Source organism: Pollachius pollachius (genome assembly GCF_949987615.1).
Source record: "Pollachius pollachius genome assembly, chromosome: 3".
Classification (NCBI taxonomy): domain Eukaryota; kingdom Metazoa; phylum Chordata; class Actinopteri; order Gadiformes; family Gadidae; genus Pollachius; species Pollachius pollachius.
The window spans coordinates 36,002,717-36,019,650 of record NC_136936.1 but is presented as its reverse complement, the minus strand read 5'-3'; the positions used below and the strand labels follow the sequence as shown (position 1 = coordinate 36,019,650).

The following is a 16,934-nucleotide window of genomic DNA, read 5'->3' as shown; positions in this document are numbered from 1 at the left end:
TGAAATGGCCTTCCCTTTTTAGAAATTGCGTGTGCATTTCGAAATAGTAGAGCCATCTTCTATCAAGCTGGGCTGTATTGAGGCTAACGAGCGTCCTCATTGCTGTCGTGGTTTCGGGCGCTGATTTTCCCTTAGCAATTTTCAAAACTTTTGTGTCCCACTCACAAAACTATGGAGCCAGTATCCTGCCATAATTCAAACCTGAAAAAAAAAGTTTCAAAGGCTTGTAAATCTGGGTTTGCAAACTCAACACCCTGTAAAAAAGGTTTTGCAACACTGAAAAAAGAGATTATAGCCTGATTTTTTTTAAAAAACATCTGCAAACATGATTTTGTGTTCTATTTTATCTTCATCATCATTTTCACCAACACATTTTCAAAGTTTCAAAAATGTCACCAGCGCATTTGCAGAGTTTCAAATCTGGCACTGTTCTAACAGTGTATTTCATTGTTTCCCGGTTTTGAAACCTTGTAAATGGGATTCTGCAAACAGGTGTTCATACATTGAGAAATAAGTTTTGAAAGGTTGAATATTTATTTTTAAAAACTTGTAAAGGTGTAAATTTACACCATTGCAATGTATTTAGCACTGACCTTTCAGAGATTTGACCACACAGGCGCAAGCTTTGGGTCACGTGATTATTGGCAGTGTTCTGTCGCGCATTCGGAGTAAAAAAAAAAAAGAACATTGGTGAAGAATAAAGACGGAGCATAGTTGCGCCCAGGAGTAATGAATACACCTGTGATTCGCAGGGCAGCAGCTGGCACAGGCAGTGGGGGGGTTACCTGGTTACCTTGCGGGCAGTCAAGGCAAATATGACAACTGTTTAAATTAATTTGTTACAACGCATGAGACCATCAGATCACTGAGTGGCTGCAAGTTGAAAACCACAGTCACACTAAAGCTACTTCCCTGTGGGGGTGTTGGGAAAGTGTGTTTAGGTTCCCTAACTTCCAAGTAAACAACCGTTTTACATCACTATGTCTGTTATTTTTGGGAAGTTCATATTTCACAAGACACTATTATTCATACAGGCTGATGTGCTAACAATGTCTTGAAAGGTCAATACTCTCACTAGGGCCCTACGCCCACGCACATCGGCCCCTGGGCGCTCCCACAGGCCCTGGTGCTTATTGATGGGTTAAATACAGAGATAGCATTCAATTGACTAATTCCAAAATAGTGAATTTATCCTGTAAACGTGAATATTATCTTATCGAAATAGTAATTGGCCCTTGGATATATTCACAATTATTAGTTAAAACAAAAAAATATGTTGTTGGGGCAAGAAGAAACATGACATCAGATGTGTCAGATTTAAATAGTAGACACAATATAATCTGGTTTTCCATCTTGAAGGCCCTGCCCCTTCTTATAATGATCGCTTCTGATGGTAGTACGTCATACAAATATATATATTTTTAAATGTTAGCTTGCTAACATATGGTATGGGGCGTATACCGTGTAAACTGGCAAGACGGCATGCCAGGTAAGGTGATTGGAATGCGCTGATAAGCGAGCAGAGGTCTTCAGTGATCTCTTTTATCAGCCCCTCAGTCTGTGAAGGGTGTACCTGCATGGAAGACAACCGCCCCGTAGCATTGATCATTCATCAGTCATCAGGAAGTGCTTTTAGGGGCAAGTCTGCTCCTTTTTATTTTCGTCTAGCATTTGTCATAAAGACTTGTCAGTGCGTGCCCAGTCCGATTCTTTTGTTCTGTGCAACTGACAATAAAATAGATGAAGTGGGTTGTTAGCCCATGAGCACACATCGCATACTTTCTTTCCATCTGCTGAAGATACAAAAAAATCCATTGGAGATTAGAGGAAAAAAACACACTCCTACTGCGCATGTCTGATCACAGCAAACTGCCATGTATTTATTTATTTTATTGATTAAATGTAGTCCTTAATCCCTTCACATCGGGCGATGGAATGTAAACACAGACATCTGAGTGCATCGGTCTGTATAGCTTCAGTCTGAAATGTTTGGTGATTCTTGTCAGTTCGAAAAATGGTAGCCTGTTCCCTCCTGCGGTGACAGCCAGGGCACCACTTCAGCACTCACTTCACATCCTTTAGGCGTTTCTGCTGTGACAGCTGGTGGCTGTTGGTCGGTGGGTCGTCGGTTATCCACCAGGGGTCACAGCTTGACCTTCCCGGCTAGGGAGCTGGAGGGGTAGAGGGCGGAGAAGCGACCCAATGCCCAGACGGGGAAAACGTTCCTGTAGGAGGTGTAGCTGATGGCACAGCTCTTGTTGAACACACCGGAGATGTTCTCCTAGGGGGGGGAGAGAGAGAGTGAGAGTAAGAGTGAGAATCATACGGTACTCAATTTGTAGGTGTGGTATTTACTATTTTATTAAAGAGTGCCTCCGAGAAGACAGAGACGGGCGCATACCTGTGGCCAATCTCCATTGGGAAGCTGCCTGTCAATCAACAGCTTTATTCCTCTCTCAATGGACTGTCTGTCAGGGTGCCTAGTTAAAGGAGGTCAGGTGATGAGTTTCTAAATAAACACCATCTCGTATATTTCGAAAAATAGAAGTTTGCATACTTCTTGAACATGAATAACGCGCACATGATCGATCTAATGCGAAATGCCTTGCAGCATAAACAGCATAGCCTATGTAAAAAAGACTGACTCAAGTGTGTCTTTGTGTTTGTGAGAGTTTGCTTGCGTCAATAATTGATTTATGAGTAAGTCAGGATACGTAAGAAAGACCAACAACATTAATAGCATGTTTGCACTGATATTAATTGCTGAAAACCCAGATGTGGCAGCATTCAGATCTTATCTGGGTAGAATAGGCACCACAGATATGCTCTCTCACTCTACATCCCAATGTAGCCCACATCGGCTGTAGTTTGCATACACCTCTCCAGAAAAAGTACCTGCACGTCAGAAAGGCATCTTCAATTTTAAAAACCTAAATCCTAATTTTACGTCTTTAAATCCTCATATGAAAATCGTTCAAAAGATACATATTAATCTTAACATCTTGCATTTTCAAATCCTTAATCTTAAACCTCCAAAATAATTAAAAGCCATTTTTGGGAGCTTCTATTAGGGCCTATATGACTACAAAACTTTTCTGATATAGGTTATCATAGAACAAACACAGGTGCCACTCATCACACTTATTATGGATCTGCTCCTTTGTGTTACAGGGCCCAGATAGTAGACTTACCCTCACTAGTCTACGACCCGTGCCTTGGTACATACTGTTGTACAACAGTTAGAAGCGACCAGCTAATTGGATTGGACTGGACAAGAGGCGTTCTATGAGTGCTTATATATAACAGCACAGGGATTCTTCAACTATACATGTTTCACTCCGATGTGTAGGTGTTTCTCATAACTGTTAATAAGCCTTCAATTAGGATCGTAAGCTGTTAACTTATCGGGAATCACACATTCCACCAGAGACCATGGCGATGGGGGGAGTTTGAATCCACAAACTGCGCTTCAAGCGCTGTGCGGGCGGGGTCGGGGTGTAAATGTGTTTAACTGTGTAACAGCACTTTCTCTTGTGGTCTGTTGCTTACATAGGCCACCTGTAATTAGTGTGTAAAGGGACACCTGGGTTTGTCCTATGATGAAACATCTGTGAAAAGAGTATGGAATTGACAAGGGGACGGGGTCCTAAGGATTATTATTTTGTGTGTGTGTGTGTGTGTTTACTTATATACAGTGGTAAAAATACGTTTATGCACCCATGCTAAAGTTGACTAAAAAGAGGAATAAAAAATAAGCTTTTGGAAATCGATCTTAATGCCTTAATTAAACAAATGTATGAAAACCATTCCATTGTCTGGGTATGGTGAAGGGTATGTGATGATGTGGGGCTATTTTAATTCCAAAGGCCTAGTTGACTTTACCAGGATGCATAGTATCCTAGATGCATGAAACAAATGGTCTTTAAAAATAGAAATCTGCCTGCCTCTATGGGAATTTAACATAGGGGTTCCTATACTTATGCACCCTGTATTTTAGAAAAGAACATTTATTTATTTACGATACATTATTCATTCACAGAGAAAATTGGTGGCATAATAGGTTGGATTTTTCCTCATTTGTTTAATTAAGGCATTAAGATCAATTTCCAAAAGATGATTTTTATTCCTATTTTTTGTCAACTTTAGCATGGGTGCATAAACTTATTCTTACCACTGTATGTATGTATATATATATATATATATATATATATATATATATATATATATATATATATATATATATATATATATATATATATATGTATGTGTGTGTGTGTGTGTGTGTGTGTGTGTGTGTGTGTGTGTGTGTGTGTGTGTGTGTGTGTGTGTGTGTGTGTGTGTGTGTGTGTGTGTGTGTGTGTGTGTGTGTGTGTGTAAAGGGGGCCCTACCTGACAGCCATCAGTCCCAGCAGAGCCCAGCTGGTGTTGTGTATCTGGGAGTTGGCGCTCTGGACGTAGTACCGCTGCTCGCACGACTCAAAGTCCTCCCCCCACCCTCCATCCTCCATCTGACGCCGCAACAGGAAGTCACAGCCCCTCCTCACCTCCCCACAGACCACCCTGGGGGATGGAGAGAGAGAGAGAGAGAGAGAGAGAGAGAGAGAGAGAGAGAGAGAGAGAGAGAGAGAGAGAGAGAGAGAGAGAGAGAGAGAGAGAGAGAGAGAGAGAGAAAATGAAGGGAGGTAGGGGAAGATAAAGCAATTATAAAGTGAAATAATTCCGATATATAAAACGAGTGTCTATGTTTATTGAGGTACGTTTTCGGTGTTTCTTACTCGTCCTGGTAGACGTGGCCCATACAGGCAAAGGCCTCCAATCCAAACCAGGCCCCATAGGTGAAGCACACCCCCCAAGATCTGGTGGAAAACACACATCTTACCTGACCTTTCCAACACTATTCAATGCTATGCGTTATGTTTTGTGCCATTTATCAGACACTTTTATCCAAAGTGGGTTCCAATGAATACAGATATAGGTTATTAAAGGTCCCATGACATGCCACCAGGTGTGAGTGTGATTAGCCTTACAAGCCGTTTTGAAAATCTGCCCCTTATGACATCACAAGTTGGCGCGTCCACCTAGATGTGTGCTGGATAGATCAGTTTACCAGCCTACCCAGTGGACTGTAGCAACCGTTGCTCATCTATCGCCCACTTGTGATGTCAAAAGGGGAAGATTAACAAAACTTGTAACGGCTGATCACACTCACACTTGGTGGCATGTCATGGGACCTTTAAGGACTGGCAGGTACCTGCCTTTTAATTACATGTAACGTTTTTATTATTTAATTATGAAAATTATCACCTGTTTAGGATAAAAGTGTTGGGCGACAAGGCAGACAAAGTGAAGAGAAAGAGAAAGAAAATCAACATTGTTGACTACAGCTCCTGTTGAATATATGATCAATAAACATTACAGATCAATTAAACAATGATCAATAAATGTTGAACCCACCCTTCCCAGGAGCCGTTGCCTCTCTGCAGCCTCCTGCAGTATTCCAGTCCTCCCCTCAAAGTGGACCTGAAGGAGGACAGTCAAGCCATGAACACCCATAGTGAGAGAGAGAGAGAGAGAGAGAGAGAGAGAGAGAGAGAGAGAGAGAGAGAGAGAGAGACAGAGAGAGAGAGAGAGAGAGAGAGACAGAGAGAGAGAGAGAGAGAGAGAGAGAGAGAGAGAGACAGAGACAGAGACAGAGACAGAAAGAGAGAGAGAGAGGGATTAAAAGAGAAAAATACAGTGTGTGTGTGTGTGTGAGTATTTTTGCTGGCATGTGTGCTCGCGCCAGTGCTTATGTGAGTGTGTGTATGTACCTTATTTCCTGTGTACGGTGCTCAGGGTAGACCTTCTGGAAGTGTCTGAGTGCTTGCATGACAGCTGATGTGCACTCTACATAGGTATAGTCGATCATGATGTCACCTGAGAAGGGGAGGGGCCACAGGAGTCATCAGGAAGGGAAACAACAAATAAGGGCAATTTCTAAATATCTCTTAATCTCTCTAACTGTGGAACAAACTCCCTCTTCAAGTCAGGCTAGCCCCTTCAGTGCCCATCTTCAAATCCCTCCTAAAAACTCATTTCTATGCTCTCATGTTATTTCCATATATATAGTATTATTATCTAGTGTGTCCCTTTTTGTTTTATAACTAGATAGCTGAATTGTACAGCACTTTGGTCAACTGTTGTTGTTTTTAAAGGGCTATATAATAAACTTGAACTTAATCTCATTCAACACATAATTGTATGTCTTCATGCATCTAGAATGCATTATACAAATATAATTTAATAATATTAACAAATTATATGTTTTTATTATCATTAATACAATTGTATACTATAGAAGAGTTGCTCAGCAATGGCCATAAGTGTCTCCAATGTATTTTTCTCCATTGACTTTACAGGCCGACTTCAGACTCACCAAAGACCTCAGATGGGTTCAGAAGTTCCAGAAGTTTCCCTCCTCGTTTGGTTTCATATGTTGCAAAACCTCCGTCTGAGTTCCTCATGCTGAGGAGCTAGGAGAGGAGTGAATAGTTCAATAAGAGTTCACTAACCCTAACACAAATGACTAAAGGAAAGCCTTGGAGGAGTCTGTGAACTCGTGCCTGTAGAGGAGTAGCAAGAGGGTGGCACACGTTTTTATGTTTTATTAGCTAATGCAACTGCTTGGATGTACTAAAAATTTCAAGGTCTAAATGTTGTTGTAGACCCTGTATTTTATGTGTTTTATATGTGTTTTACTAACTTTGAGCTCAACTAAGTTTATCATTCATTGTCATTTTAAATCCCTGTGTGCAACATTTCAGTTGAGAAACCAAACGTTTCCTTAATCCTACAGGAGTACTCTGATCTGAGCATCAATACTTTATGAACTTAATAGATTGAATCCCAAATCTTTGAGACCCCCCCAGCGTCGCTCACCACGTTGACGGCCTGGTAGAGCCTCTTTGGAGGGACGGGGGGCTCGATGGAGGGGCACAGCTCCTGGAGCAGCATGAGGGACTTCAGGCCCTCTGCCGTGCAGTCAGCCACGATCCAGCCACAGTCCCGCGTGCTGAAGGGGAACCCGCCCTGTTGGGGGAGGAGATGGAGGTGCGGGAGAGTAAAGGCCACGGTACACTGAAATGTCTGGAGCGTTAGCTTGAGCCAATTGTGTTTGTTGTGTTTTTTTTTAACTTTTCATAGAGAGACATAGAGAAATCGCTGAAATATGTCAACTTTCAAGAAGATGGAATTCTGCGCAACGGAACCTCCGCCTTTATTGATTTTGGAATGCTACCTCGGTCAAATAGAGTTCTTCAGGGAGCATGAGTTGATTGAAAAAGAAAACGGTGTGGTCCGTCTGACTAAAGACCAATTTACACCAGAGCCAATTTAGACACGTTTTTTAGTCGGCTGTCAGACGTCCGACATCAGCTAGAGATAGAATCCATTCAAACTAGTGCACTGATTTACACCGGCAGCGTTCTAGGCCCGTCTCACGGCCAACCAAAGCTTAATTTTACGCTTTACTTTTTTTTCAAGCGTGTCTGAAGCGTCTCTGTTATGACGGGTAAATATAAAATCGCACATTCGCAATGAAAACGATCTCCATCCACACTATCTTTTCATATCGTTTTTGGAATGTTTTGCATTGACGTTCCACACTGACATGATTTTGATATACAGTTGTTGTCATGGTTACGTGAATTCCACCACGCCTCTCTGTTTAGATTACAGGCACGCGATCAGCTGATAGTTAAAGTTGATCAGCTGGCTAATAATTTTCACTCACAAGCAAAAATATAGCTTAAACCAAAAGTGCCAAGGCGTTCTAGAATCTTGAAAATATAGTCAAATAAACGGCGGCGGTGTAAATTGATATGCCTACGGTACGCTCGCATCTCTCTCCTGCCTGCGGTGTAAATTGATACGCCTACGTTAAACTTGCGTCTCTCCTGCCTGCGGTGTAAATTGATACACCTGGCTAATTTCGCTCACGTCTCTCTCTCGCCTTTGGTGCAACTTCCGAGTAAGGGTACGTGGATAATAACCGTATTTCACAGTGATTCTCAGATGAGCTGTGGACCATAATTACAATCTATGATGGATATGCTAGCTCATCTCACACGTACCTGCATGCACAGACAGACAGGCAGTCTCTCTCTCTCTCTCTCTCTCTCTCTCTCTCTCTCTCTCTCTCTCACCTTGTTCATCTGTCTGTAGTACTTCTGGTATTCTGGAGGGTCCTCTGGGATCTATTGGAGGGAAACAACCGGTTTATTAACTGATGGATGATCTGAAAAGGCTTTATCTAATTCAAATTAGCTAATCAAAAGTTTATCATGCTTTACAAATGGATAAATAAATAACATTGTCTCATCTTTACACTCCATAATATTTATATCCACATTTATTTATATATACAGTGGGGCAAAAAAGTATTTAGTCAGCCACCAATTGTGCAAGTTCTCCCACTTAAAAAGACGAGAGAGGCCTGTAATTTTCATCATAGGTAAACCTCAGCTATGAGAGACAAAATGAAAAAAAAAATCCAGAAAATCACATTGTCTGATTTTTTAAGAATTTATTTGCAAATTATGATGGAAAAAGTATTTGGTCACCTACAAACCAGCAAGATTTCTGGCTGTCACAGACCTGTAACTTCTTCTTCTTTAAGAGGCTGTTTACCTGTATTAATGGCACATGTTTGAACTCCTTATCAGTATAAAAGACACCTGTCCACAACCTCAAACAGTCACACTCCAAACTCCACTATGGCAAAGACCAAAGAGCTGTCAAAGGACACCAGAAACACAATTGTAGACCTGCACCAGGCTGGGAAGTCTGAATCTGCAATAGGTAAGCAGCTTGGTGTGAAGAAATCAACTGTGGGAGCAATTATTAGGAAATGGAATACATACAAGACCACTGATAATCTCCCTCGATCTGGGGCTCCACGCAAGATCTCATCCTGTGGGGTCAAAATGATCACAAGAACGGTGAACAAAAATCCCAGAACCACACGGGGGGACCAAGTGAATGACCTCCAGAGTGCTGGGACCAAAGTAACAAAGGCTACCATCACTAACACACTACGCCGCCAGGGACTCAAATCCTGCAGTGCCAGACGTGTCCCCCTGCTAAAGCCAGTGCATGTCCGGGCCCGTTTGAAGTTTGCTAGAGAGCATTTGGATGATCCAGAACAGGATTGGGAGAATGTCATATGGTCAGATGAAACCAAAATATAACTTTTTGGTAAAAACTCAACTCGTCGTGTTTGGAGGAGAAAGAATGCTGAGTTGCATCCAAAGAACACCATACCTACAGTGAAGCATGGGGGTGGAAACATCATGCTTTGGGGCTGTTATTCTGCCAAGGGACCAGGACGTCTGATCCGTGTGACGGAAAGAATGAATGGGGCCATGTATCGTGAGATTTTGAGTGAAAACCTCCTTCCATCAGCAAGGGCACTGAAGATGAAACGTGGCTGGGTCTTTCAGCATGACAATGACCCCAAACACACCGCCCAGGCAACGAAGGAGTGGCTTCGTAAGAAGCATTTCAAGGTCCTGGAGTGGCCTAGCCAGTCTCCAGATCTCAACCCCATAGAAAATCTTTGGAGGGAGTTGAAAGTCTGTGCTGCCCAGCGAAGGCCCAAAAACATCACTGCTCTAGAGGAGATCTGCATGGAGGAATGGGCCAAAATACCAGCAGCAGTGTGTGAAAACCTTGTAAAGACTTACAGAAAACGTTTGACCTCTGTCATTGCCAACAAAGGGCATGTAACAAAGTATTGAGATGACCTTTTGTTATTGACCAAATACTTATTTTCTACCATAATTTGCAAATAAATTCTTTAAAAATCAGACAATGTGATTTTCTAGATTTTTTTTTTTCATTTTGTCTCTCATAGCTGAGGTATACCTATGATGAACATTACAGGCCTCTCTCATCTTTTTAAGTGGGAGAACTTGCACAATTGGTGGCTGACTAAATACTTTTTTGCCCCACTGTATTTAAAATGTTATTATTGTTTCAAAATTACCTGTGTAAAGGTGAGGAACTGATGAGCCCGTTGAAGACATTTAGCCAGTTTAGGATTGTCCTGACCACCTGCCTGAAGGACCCGATATAGAAAGAAAAGTAAAAAAATTGTAAATTATTTTCTTGAGCTTACACATACATCGTAATCAAACTTATTTTAAAGAAGGAATTTGTATCCCAGGACTTTTTGTCGCACTTCAGGAAATACAAAGTGTCCGGAAATGACAATATAAACTTAAAGATAAGTTTGTTTAAACAACCAGTTTAAACAGGGACTCCTGAAAACTAATAGAGAGAATATGAAATGTTAGATACAATGAATGTGTAAGATGGAAGATAATATTCACGTAGAACATTTAATTAAAAAAGGAGATATCAAATTGATTTGATAGTAAATATGTTCAACTTATATAAAACCAAGCAGGAAGACGTCACCTCCAGGTAGGCCTGCACGGCGAAGCAGGTGTCCCACAGCTGGGATCCGTTGGTCCCCTGCATCAGACAACACAGACTTAACACAACTTAACTATACTAACATATGTGTTATTCATAGCTCTGTACGGTTGTAAGCTGTGGCAGATTTCCAAACGCACCTGCATTTTCATGCCGTCCAATCCTAGCCTAGAGATGGCCGCAAAAGAAAATCATATTAGGTCATCCAGTTCTGTTTATATAGAGGTAAAAACATGTTTGACACTTTTTATACCTTTATGGAATGGCCCAACAATGAGTCAAGGTGGATGTCGTTGGATGTTTATTTTGACTTTTCTATTGTTAATACATATGGCATCTTGCATTGTCTTGAGTGCATACAATTATAGCATGGTTAGCATTAGCGGGACCAAGTTTTGAGACTAGACTAAATGACTAAGAGACTAGAAGGCTAGAGTCTATGTGGGGACTGGATTAACACAAGACTCTATGCAGGGGGGACTAGAAGAGGCGGGAGGGCTGACCAGAGGTAGTCCGGGATCCTGGACACGTGCTCCTGGAAGGCGGGGGAGGAGGGTCCGTCCACGTGCCAGCGCACCAGCATGTTGATGGTCTTGGAGATCTGGGGACCGGAGACCAGCAAAGGGCTTCATGCTCGTGCAATCTATTTGCTACTTAGTCATTCAGTAGATGATCAACCCCCTTACATGTATACATATCTTCTTATGTGACCTTAATGAGCAGGTAGGGGTTAGAGCATCATTGGGGTTTGAATCAAGAACTTTTGATCTGGGTCCCAATGTGAATAAACGCCCTAACCATTTCATTATACTGCCTCCTACTGGTGGACAATCTAATGGATACTTTGAGGATACTGCTTGGCAGAAGGCTATAAGTAGATTTTGGTTTCCTTTATTTCATTCAGTATTAATAAAACATCTATTGCTCTATCTATCTATCTATCTATCTATCTATCTATATATCTTGCAGTTGTGATTTTAGCTTAAGGTCATTTGAAACCTCGGCTTCAGTGTAACCAATTTCCAAACACATTTTGTGACATTTAGTCAGAGTACATTGATGTAACGGCGGGGAGAGGAGGACAGGTGGAACCCCTGTGTCTCACCGGGCCGATGCTGATGGACTTGGTGAAGCGGTCGTCTGCCTGGATGTGTTCGTACAGCTCCTTCACGGCCTTGCTCCTCAGACCCTTGCTGTGGTGGGCTTCATACACGTTCATGAACACTGGGGAGACACGCCGGTTAGAACCACACACACACACACACACACATCAGCAGCAGACCCAGACACGGGCCAGCGTTCCCGAGCTGAGACTAGAGGAGCTGTTACCGTAGCATAGACATACGTTGAAACATTAGCATCCCTGCGTCCTGATGTGGGAGGTTGTAGTGTTTCATCATTTGGTTGCATCTAATAATTATTTATTGATTCATATATTTTGTGTGGGCTTCTGTTCCTTTATGGACAAGAGAGTGAAGATAGACAGGAATGTTGGTGCAAAACGAGGGTGATTAGCAAAGAAGTGATAGGACCGCAGGATTCGAACCGGGGACCCTTTAAGCTGTGTTACTGCTGCCGCATATGATGGATGCGACAGAGGTCAGAGGTCAGAGGGGAGCTGCGTACTATAGGCAAAGTCGAGCAGGCGGCTGTGGGGGGTGTACATGTCGCATGCTGCTACGTTGTTCCTCTGGGCCGGCCAGCTGATGCTTTCATAGTCCTGGACGTACAGCTCCTGAGGAACACAGAGAAAGAGAGAGTTCAACTTTAACCCAGAGGTTCATAACCCTAACCTGGGTTTAACCCCTTATCCATTCTAATGCTAGGTTAAATCCTGCAGTGCTTCTTCAACATAAAGAAAGGAACAAATAGAAAGCTTTCCATTGTTCATTGATGAAGGACATAATTATTTCCATATAATTAATAGCCAATGTATTGCTTTTCAATTCTAGGATAAGGTTTCTTAAAAACCTGCCAACTGATTCCTTTGCTGGTCTTATTTTCAATCTTTATCTTAACCCTGCATGTTTCATCATTCTTTTGAATATATTACTCAACACAGGTAGCCTTTGGTCATGTGGATTATTTGCAGAAAGTAACTCATTACGTAAAGTAAGTAAAAGTAAAGCACAACAACGCCTTGGCAGTAAGACTGCAGGCATTAATCCCTTGAGTTTGGCGCCTCCTGTAGTTTGGTCGTGGAAACTACCAGCACCCACCTGTCGGAGGCTGAGCACCAGAGGGTCCTCCTTGGCCGCCAGACGGACGGCGTAGCAGTAGCTCATGGGCAGGTAGACCTGCCGGCAGTGACACCACAGTGTGGAAGGGTGGGCCGGCATCCAAGTAGGGAACAGCCTGACACACACATGTATTATCCTCCATAAGCATTTTCTTCTGGTGTCTTTCAATTTTTAGGCCTATATTTGATTTGATTACTTTTTTCTTTTTTTTTTACATTTATAAATATAGCAAATGCACTGTTGTTCCACTCTCAGTATTATGTAATGAGATGAAAAGGGTTTGGTATAATAGGTTGTAGAACAGGGCTTAGTGTAATTGGATTTAGTCAGGGTTGAGTGGAATAGGTTGTTGAATAGGGTGTAGAACCTGGTGTAGTAGAATAGAGAGTGTAGAATAGGGTGTAGAACCAGGGTGTAGTAGAATGGGGAGTAGAGAATAGGGTGTAGAACCGGGTGTAGTAGAATAGAGAGTAGAGAATAGGGTGTAGAACCGGGTGTAGTAGAATAGAGAGTGTAGAATAGGGTGTAGAACCTAGTGTAGTAGAATATGGAGTAGAGAATAGGGTGTAGAACCGGGTGTAGTAGAATAGAGAGTAGAGAATAGGGTGTAGAACCGGGTGTAGTAGAATAGAGAGTAGAGAATAGGGTGTAGAACCAGGGTGTAGTAGAATAGGGAGTAAAAGAAAAGGGTGTAGAACCGGGTGTAGTAGAATGGGGAGTAAAAGAAAAGGGTGTAGAACCGGGTGTAATAGAATAGGTAATAGAAGAATAGGGTGTAGAACAGGGTTTAGTAGAATAGGGTGTAGAACAGGGATTAATAGAATAGTGTTTGGAACAAAGTTTAGTAGTACAACAGGGATTAGTATAATAGGATGTAGAACAGGGTTTAGTAGAATAGGGTCTATAACAGGGTTTAATGGAATAGGGTGTAGAACAGGGTTTAGTGGAATAGAGTGTAGAACGGGGTTGAGTAGAATAGGGTCTATAACGGGGTTAAGTAGAATAGGGTATATAACAGGGTTTTGTAGAATAGGGTGTAGAACAGGGTTTAGTAGAATAGGGTGTAGAACAGGGTTTAGTAAAGGGTTCACCCAGAGTGCTTTCTTTATCAACTCACCACATCTCTGGCAGCAGAGTGTTCATGCCCTCCCAGCTGTAGACATTTAGGATGGCCAACCAGAACTTACCCCAGGAAGGAATCCCTGCAGCACCGCCTGTGTACAGTGCAACACGACAACACATATATACAGGCAATGTAGTATGCTTTTTTATTTTGCTTTTATTTTTAAAGATTCAGTTAGCAGAATGGCATAAAATACAGATATATGTTAGAAATATGTAGAAAGAAAATTCAAGGGTTATCCTCTGACCTTTGCTGTGCAGGTTGTTCCGAGCCCGAACCATATCTGGGTCATCGGGCTGAACTCCCAGAATCCTCAGTGAAGTGTAGCTCAGAGCAGTGCCGAACACGGTCGACTTGTCTTCAATATGGCTACACAAGAAAACACAAGACAAAACATAAGCATATCTTTTGATATGAACATATTAAGAGCATTGCGATCAGCTTCCAAGTATAACATAACGTTTTATTTAAACCTCTTTTCCTATTTATAAATAAAAACATTTCAATGCTCAATTTACCTTAATGTCTTAATCAACTTTCCTTTTCAAAATAAGAATCATAGCTTCATAAATCTTTTATATACCTCCCTCAATCTGTCTAAATAAAGAACACATGAAATGAAATGAATCAGCTTATTACAGGTTTCAACGTTTCAACGTCCAACGTGGTCAGGCAATGCAACTTCATTGCTCTGCCTGCCCACGTGTGTGTTGTTCCAGGTACACGGTGTAGAGATGGAGGAACACATACAGGCCCCAGCCTCCATCAGGGAGCTGCACTGAGCGGAGGTACCGCACCATCTCCTTCCTCCAGGCCTCGGCCAGCGGGATCTGAGCCACATGGCAGGTGATCAGCAGACCTGCAGCACAGACGCACACATGGGCAATGAAACACACACGCATACGCATGCACACTCAAACAGGCAATGACATACACACATACACACACACACAGTCACAGTCACACAGGCACACAAGCAACGACACACACACACACACACACACACAACAGGCAACGACTCAAACACAAAAGGCGCGCGTGTGCGCGTGTTATACCTGGCAGCAGGAAGAGGGGCCCCCCATAGTCCCCGGCCCAGTGGCCGTCCTCCGCCTGCAGCAGGCTGTAGAATCCCATCCCCTTCAGGGCCGCGTCCGCCGCCGTGTGGACCGCCGGCGACGCCCTCACAAACCCACTCTGTTGGTACGGCAACAAACAGCTCTCAAGATTAAGGTTTTTAGGATTTTCAACAGGATTTTGTGGAGCCAATGTAGTGCTGCAACGATTGGAGTGATTTGGTTGCTGTTTTTAGTTCTGGTTTTATTGCTGATTTAGGCGCAAATTCAATCTGGGGCTGAACCAGAAATTCCAACCAAGTCTCTCAAACGGCCAATCAACATGTTGTGATCGACTGTGTTGAAAGTCTATAACATAATTAAAAGTGAGCAGTTTCCGCCCTCTGCAGCCTGGAGAAGATATTTGGTTAACCCTGGTTATTTTGGTACCATGGTGGTAAACCAGATTGAAATGTATCCAGGGTGGTACTTGATTTTAAAAAAATCAAGAACAATCGAGACCTATGATGAACTATGATTAAGACCTTCTTTATAAGCGGCTGAACTATGGTGGTCTGAAAGCAGGATTGGACTATTCCAGAGGTAAAGGAACACTACTTTAAAAGTCAGGTTGTTGAGGCATCAATCAATATTTGAGATATTGGATCTAACGTCCATTACTTAGCTTGTAAAACTTTGTTTAACTACTTGCATGAGATTAGTGGATGATTTAAAGAATAGACATTAGGGGTTTATAACTTTGTTGGTAGTATTGAACGGGAATCTGGGGTTGTGGCTATGTTTGGAAAAGATACCTGAAGGATATTGTGCTCTTCCCTCTTTAACTAATTTCTCATGTCTGACTAAAAGGTCCTCAGCCAGTTGGAGAGACATCCATGTATAACCCAAAATCAGGACAAAATCATGTTCTTGGGAAACCTTGACCGTTTACCATGAAACATGGTTGATGTGATCAAAAGGAGGAGAAAGAACCCAGCAAACAAGGTCATGTTGTTCTTGTATACAACTGCTAAACCACCGCTGCGGCCAGTTGGTTATACAGATGTCAGCCAGGATCCTGTGGCATGGTGAGGCTGTTGTATGCTTTGGCTGCAGGTAGCTGTTTGTTTTGTTACTCATCTTGTTGTTTTTAGGGGATTCTCGGTGGTGACGTTTGGTCGTTCTAGCGTTATAGAGGTCAACAGTTGATTTGGAACCGTTACAAGTAAGCTCTCAATTTCCATCTCAGAAACGAACGTGCACCTTGTTGTTTTTATCTCTTATTGTTGTTGGGGGTCACTCAAAGATTAGATAAGACTATATTCCAGTACACTATATTAAACTGTTTTTACATATACCGTAACTCTCGATAAGACATCACGACGAGCTACCACATTGATAGCAAATTAGATAATTGACAGAAGAAAGTTTACCGTGTCCAGGCCGAGAGAGTGTGCCTCTAACATGGTCTGTTCCCTCTCCGGGGTCTGGTGGTCTTCCACATAGCGCCAGGTCTGCCTCCCCTCCACGTTGGCCAGTCTCCAGCGGCTCAGGTCGGTGGCTGCCTCCGTCTTGTAGGGGCCCCCTCGCCGCCGCAGATGCCTGGCATAGGAGAAGGATGGGGGTACAGGCAGTGAACCGGGTTTTTGGTGATGTGAGTGGTCAGTGAGTACAAAGTTAATGAATTTGACTACCTAGAAGAGCGCTATTTAATCATAATCATCAACAATACACTTCCGAAGTTGCAATTCTATTTAAAAGAGCGTATTTTTGGCAGCGTCGCAAAGATTCATTTTCAGCACCATGAACAGCACGCAAAAGTAGGATAACATCTCGTGCAGCCAAATCCTTATAGCCCTACTTTGAGTCTTTCATGTCAACTTTTTATGGTAGAGACTTAAGAACGTACAAACACTAACGTATATAAAAAATACATCGTTTGTTTAAACAAAAAACAAAATAATACTTACGTCCCTTCAGTCATGTTGTGAGCAGTAGGATTTTGAACAGATACCCTGACAAACGAATAGGTTTCTAGTTTAC

General features: G+C 42.4%; 1 protein-coding gene across 1 annotated transcript; it reads right to left on the bottom strand.

Moving 5' to 3' along the window:
• Positions 1-1,914: 1,914 nt before the first annotated feature.
• Positions 1,915-16,887, bottom strand: LOC307072194 (lanosterol synthase-like). Its single transcript, XM_079731399.1, has 22 exons — positions 16,862-16,887; positions 16,325-16,493; positions 14,895-15,033; positions 14,590-14,698; positions 14,087-14,208; positions 13,834-13,930; positions 12,696-12,831; positions 12,103-12,211; positions 11,582-11,700; positions 10,980-11,077; positions 10,617-10,644; positions 10,459-10,515; positions 10,025-10,096; positions 8,184-8,234; positions 6,919-7,068; positions 6,416-6,512; positions 5,811-5,916; positions 5,455-5,520; positions 4,776-4,856; positions 4,390-4,560; positions 2,402-2,480; positions 1,915-2,281 (listed from the first exon to the last, which is right to left on the bottom strand). The coding sequence occupies exons 1-22, from the start codon at positions 16,873-16,875 to the stop codon at positions 2,144-2,146; spliced, it is 2,208 nt and encodes a 735-aa protein (XP_079587525.1). The 5' UTR covers positions 16,876-16,887; the 3' UTR covers positions 1,915-2,143.
• Between the last annotated feature and the right edge of the window lie 47 nt (positions 16,888-16,934).

Coding starts and splice junctions, on each gene's coding strand:
- LOC307072194 (XM_079731399.1), bottom strand. Junction 10,645..10,979: donor AGGATCCCGGACTACCTCTG/GTCAGCCCTCCC, acceptor GGCCATCTCTAG/GCTAGGATTGGACGGCATGA. Junction 10,516..10,616: donor TGGACGGCATGAAAATGCAG/GTGCGTTTGGAA, acceptor TGTCTGATGCAG/GGGACCAACGGATCCCAGCT.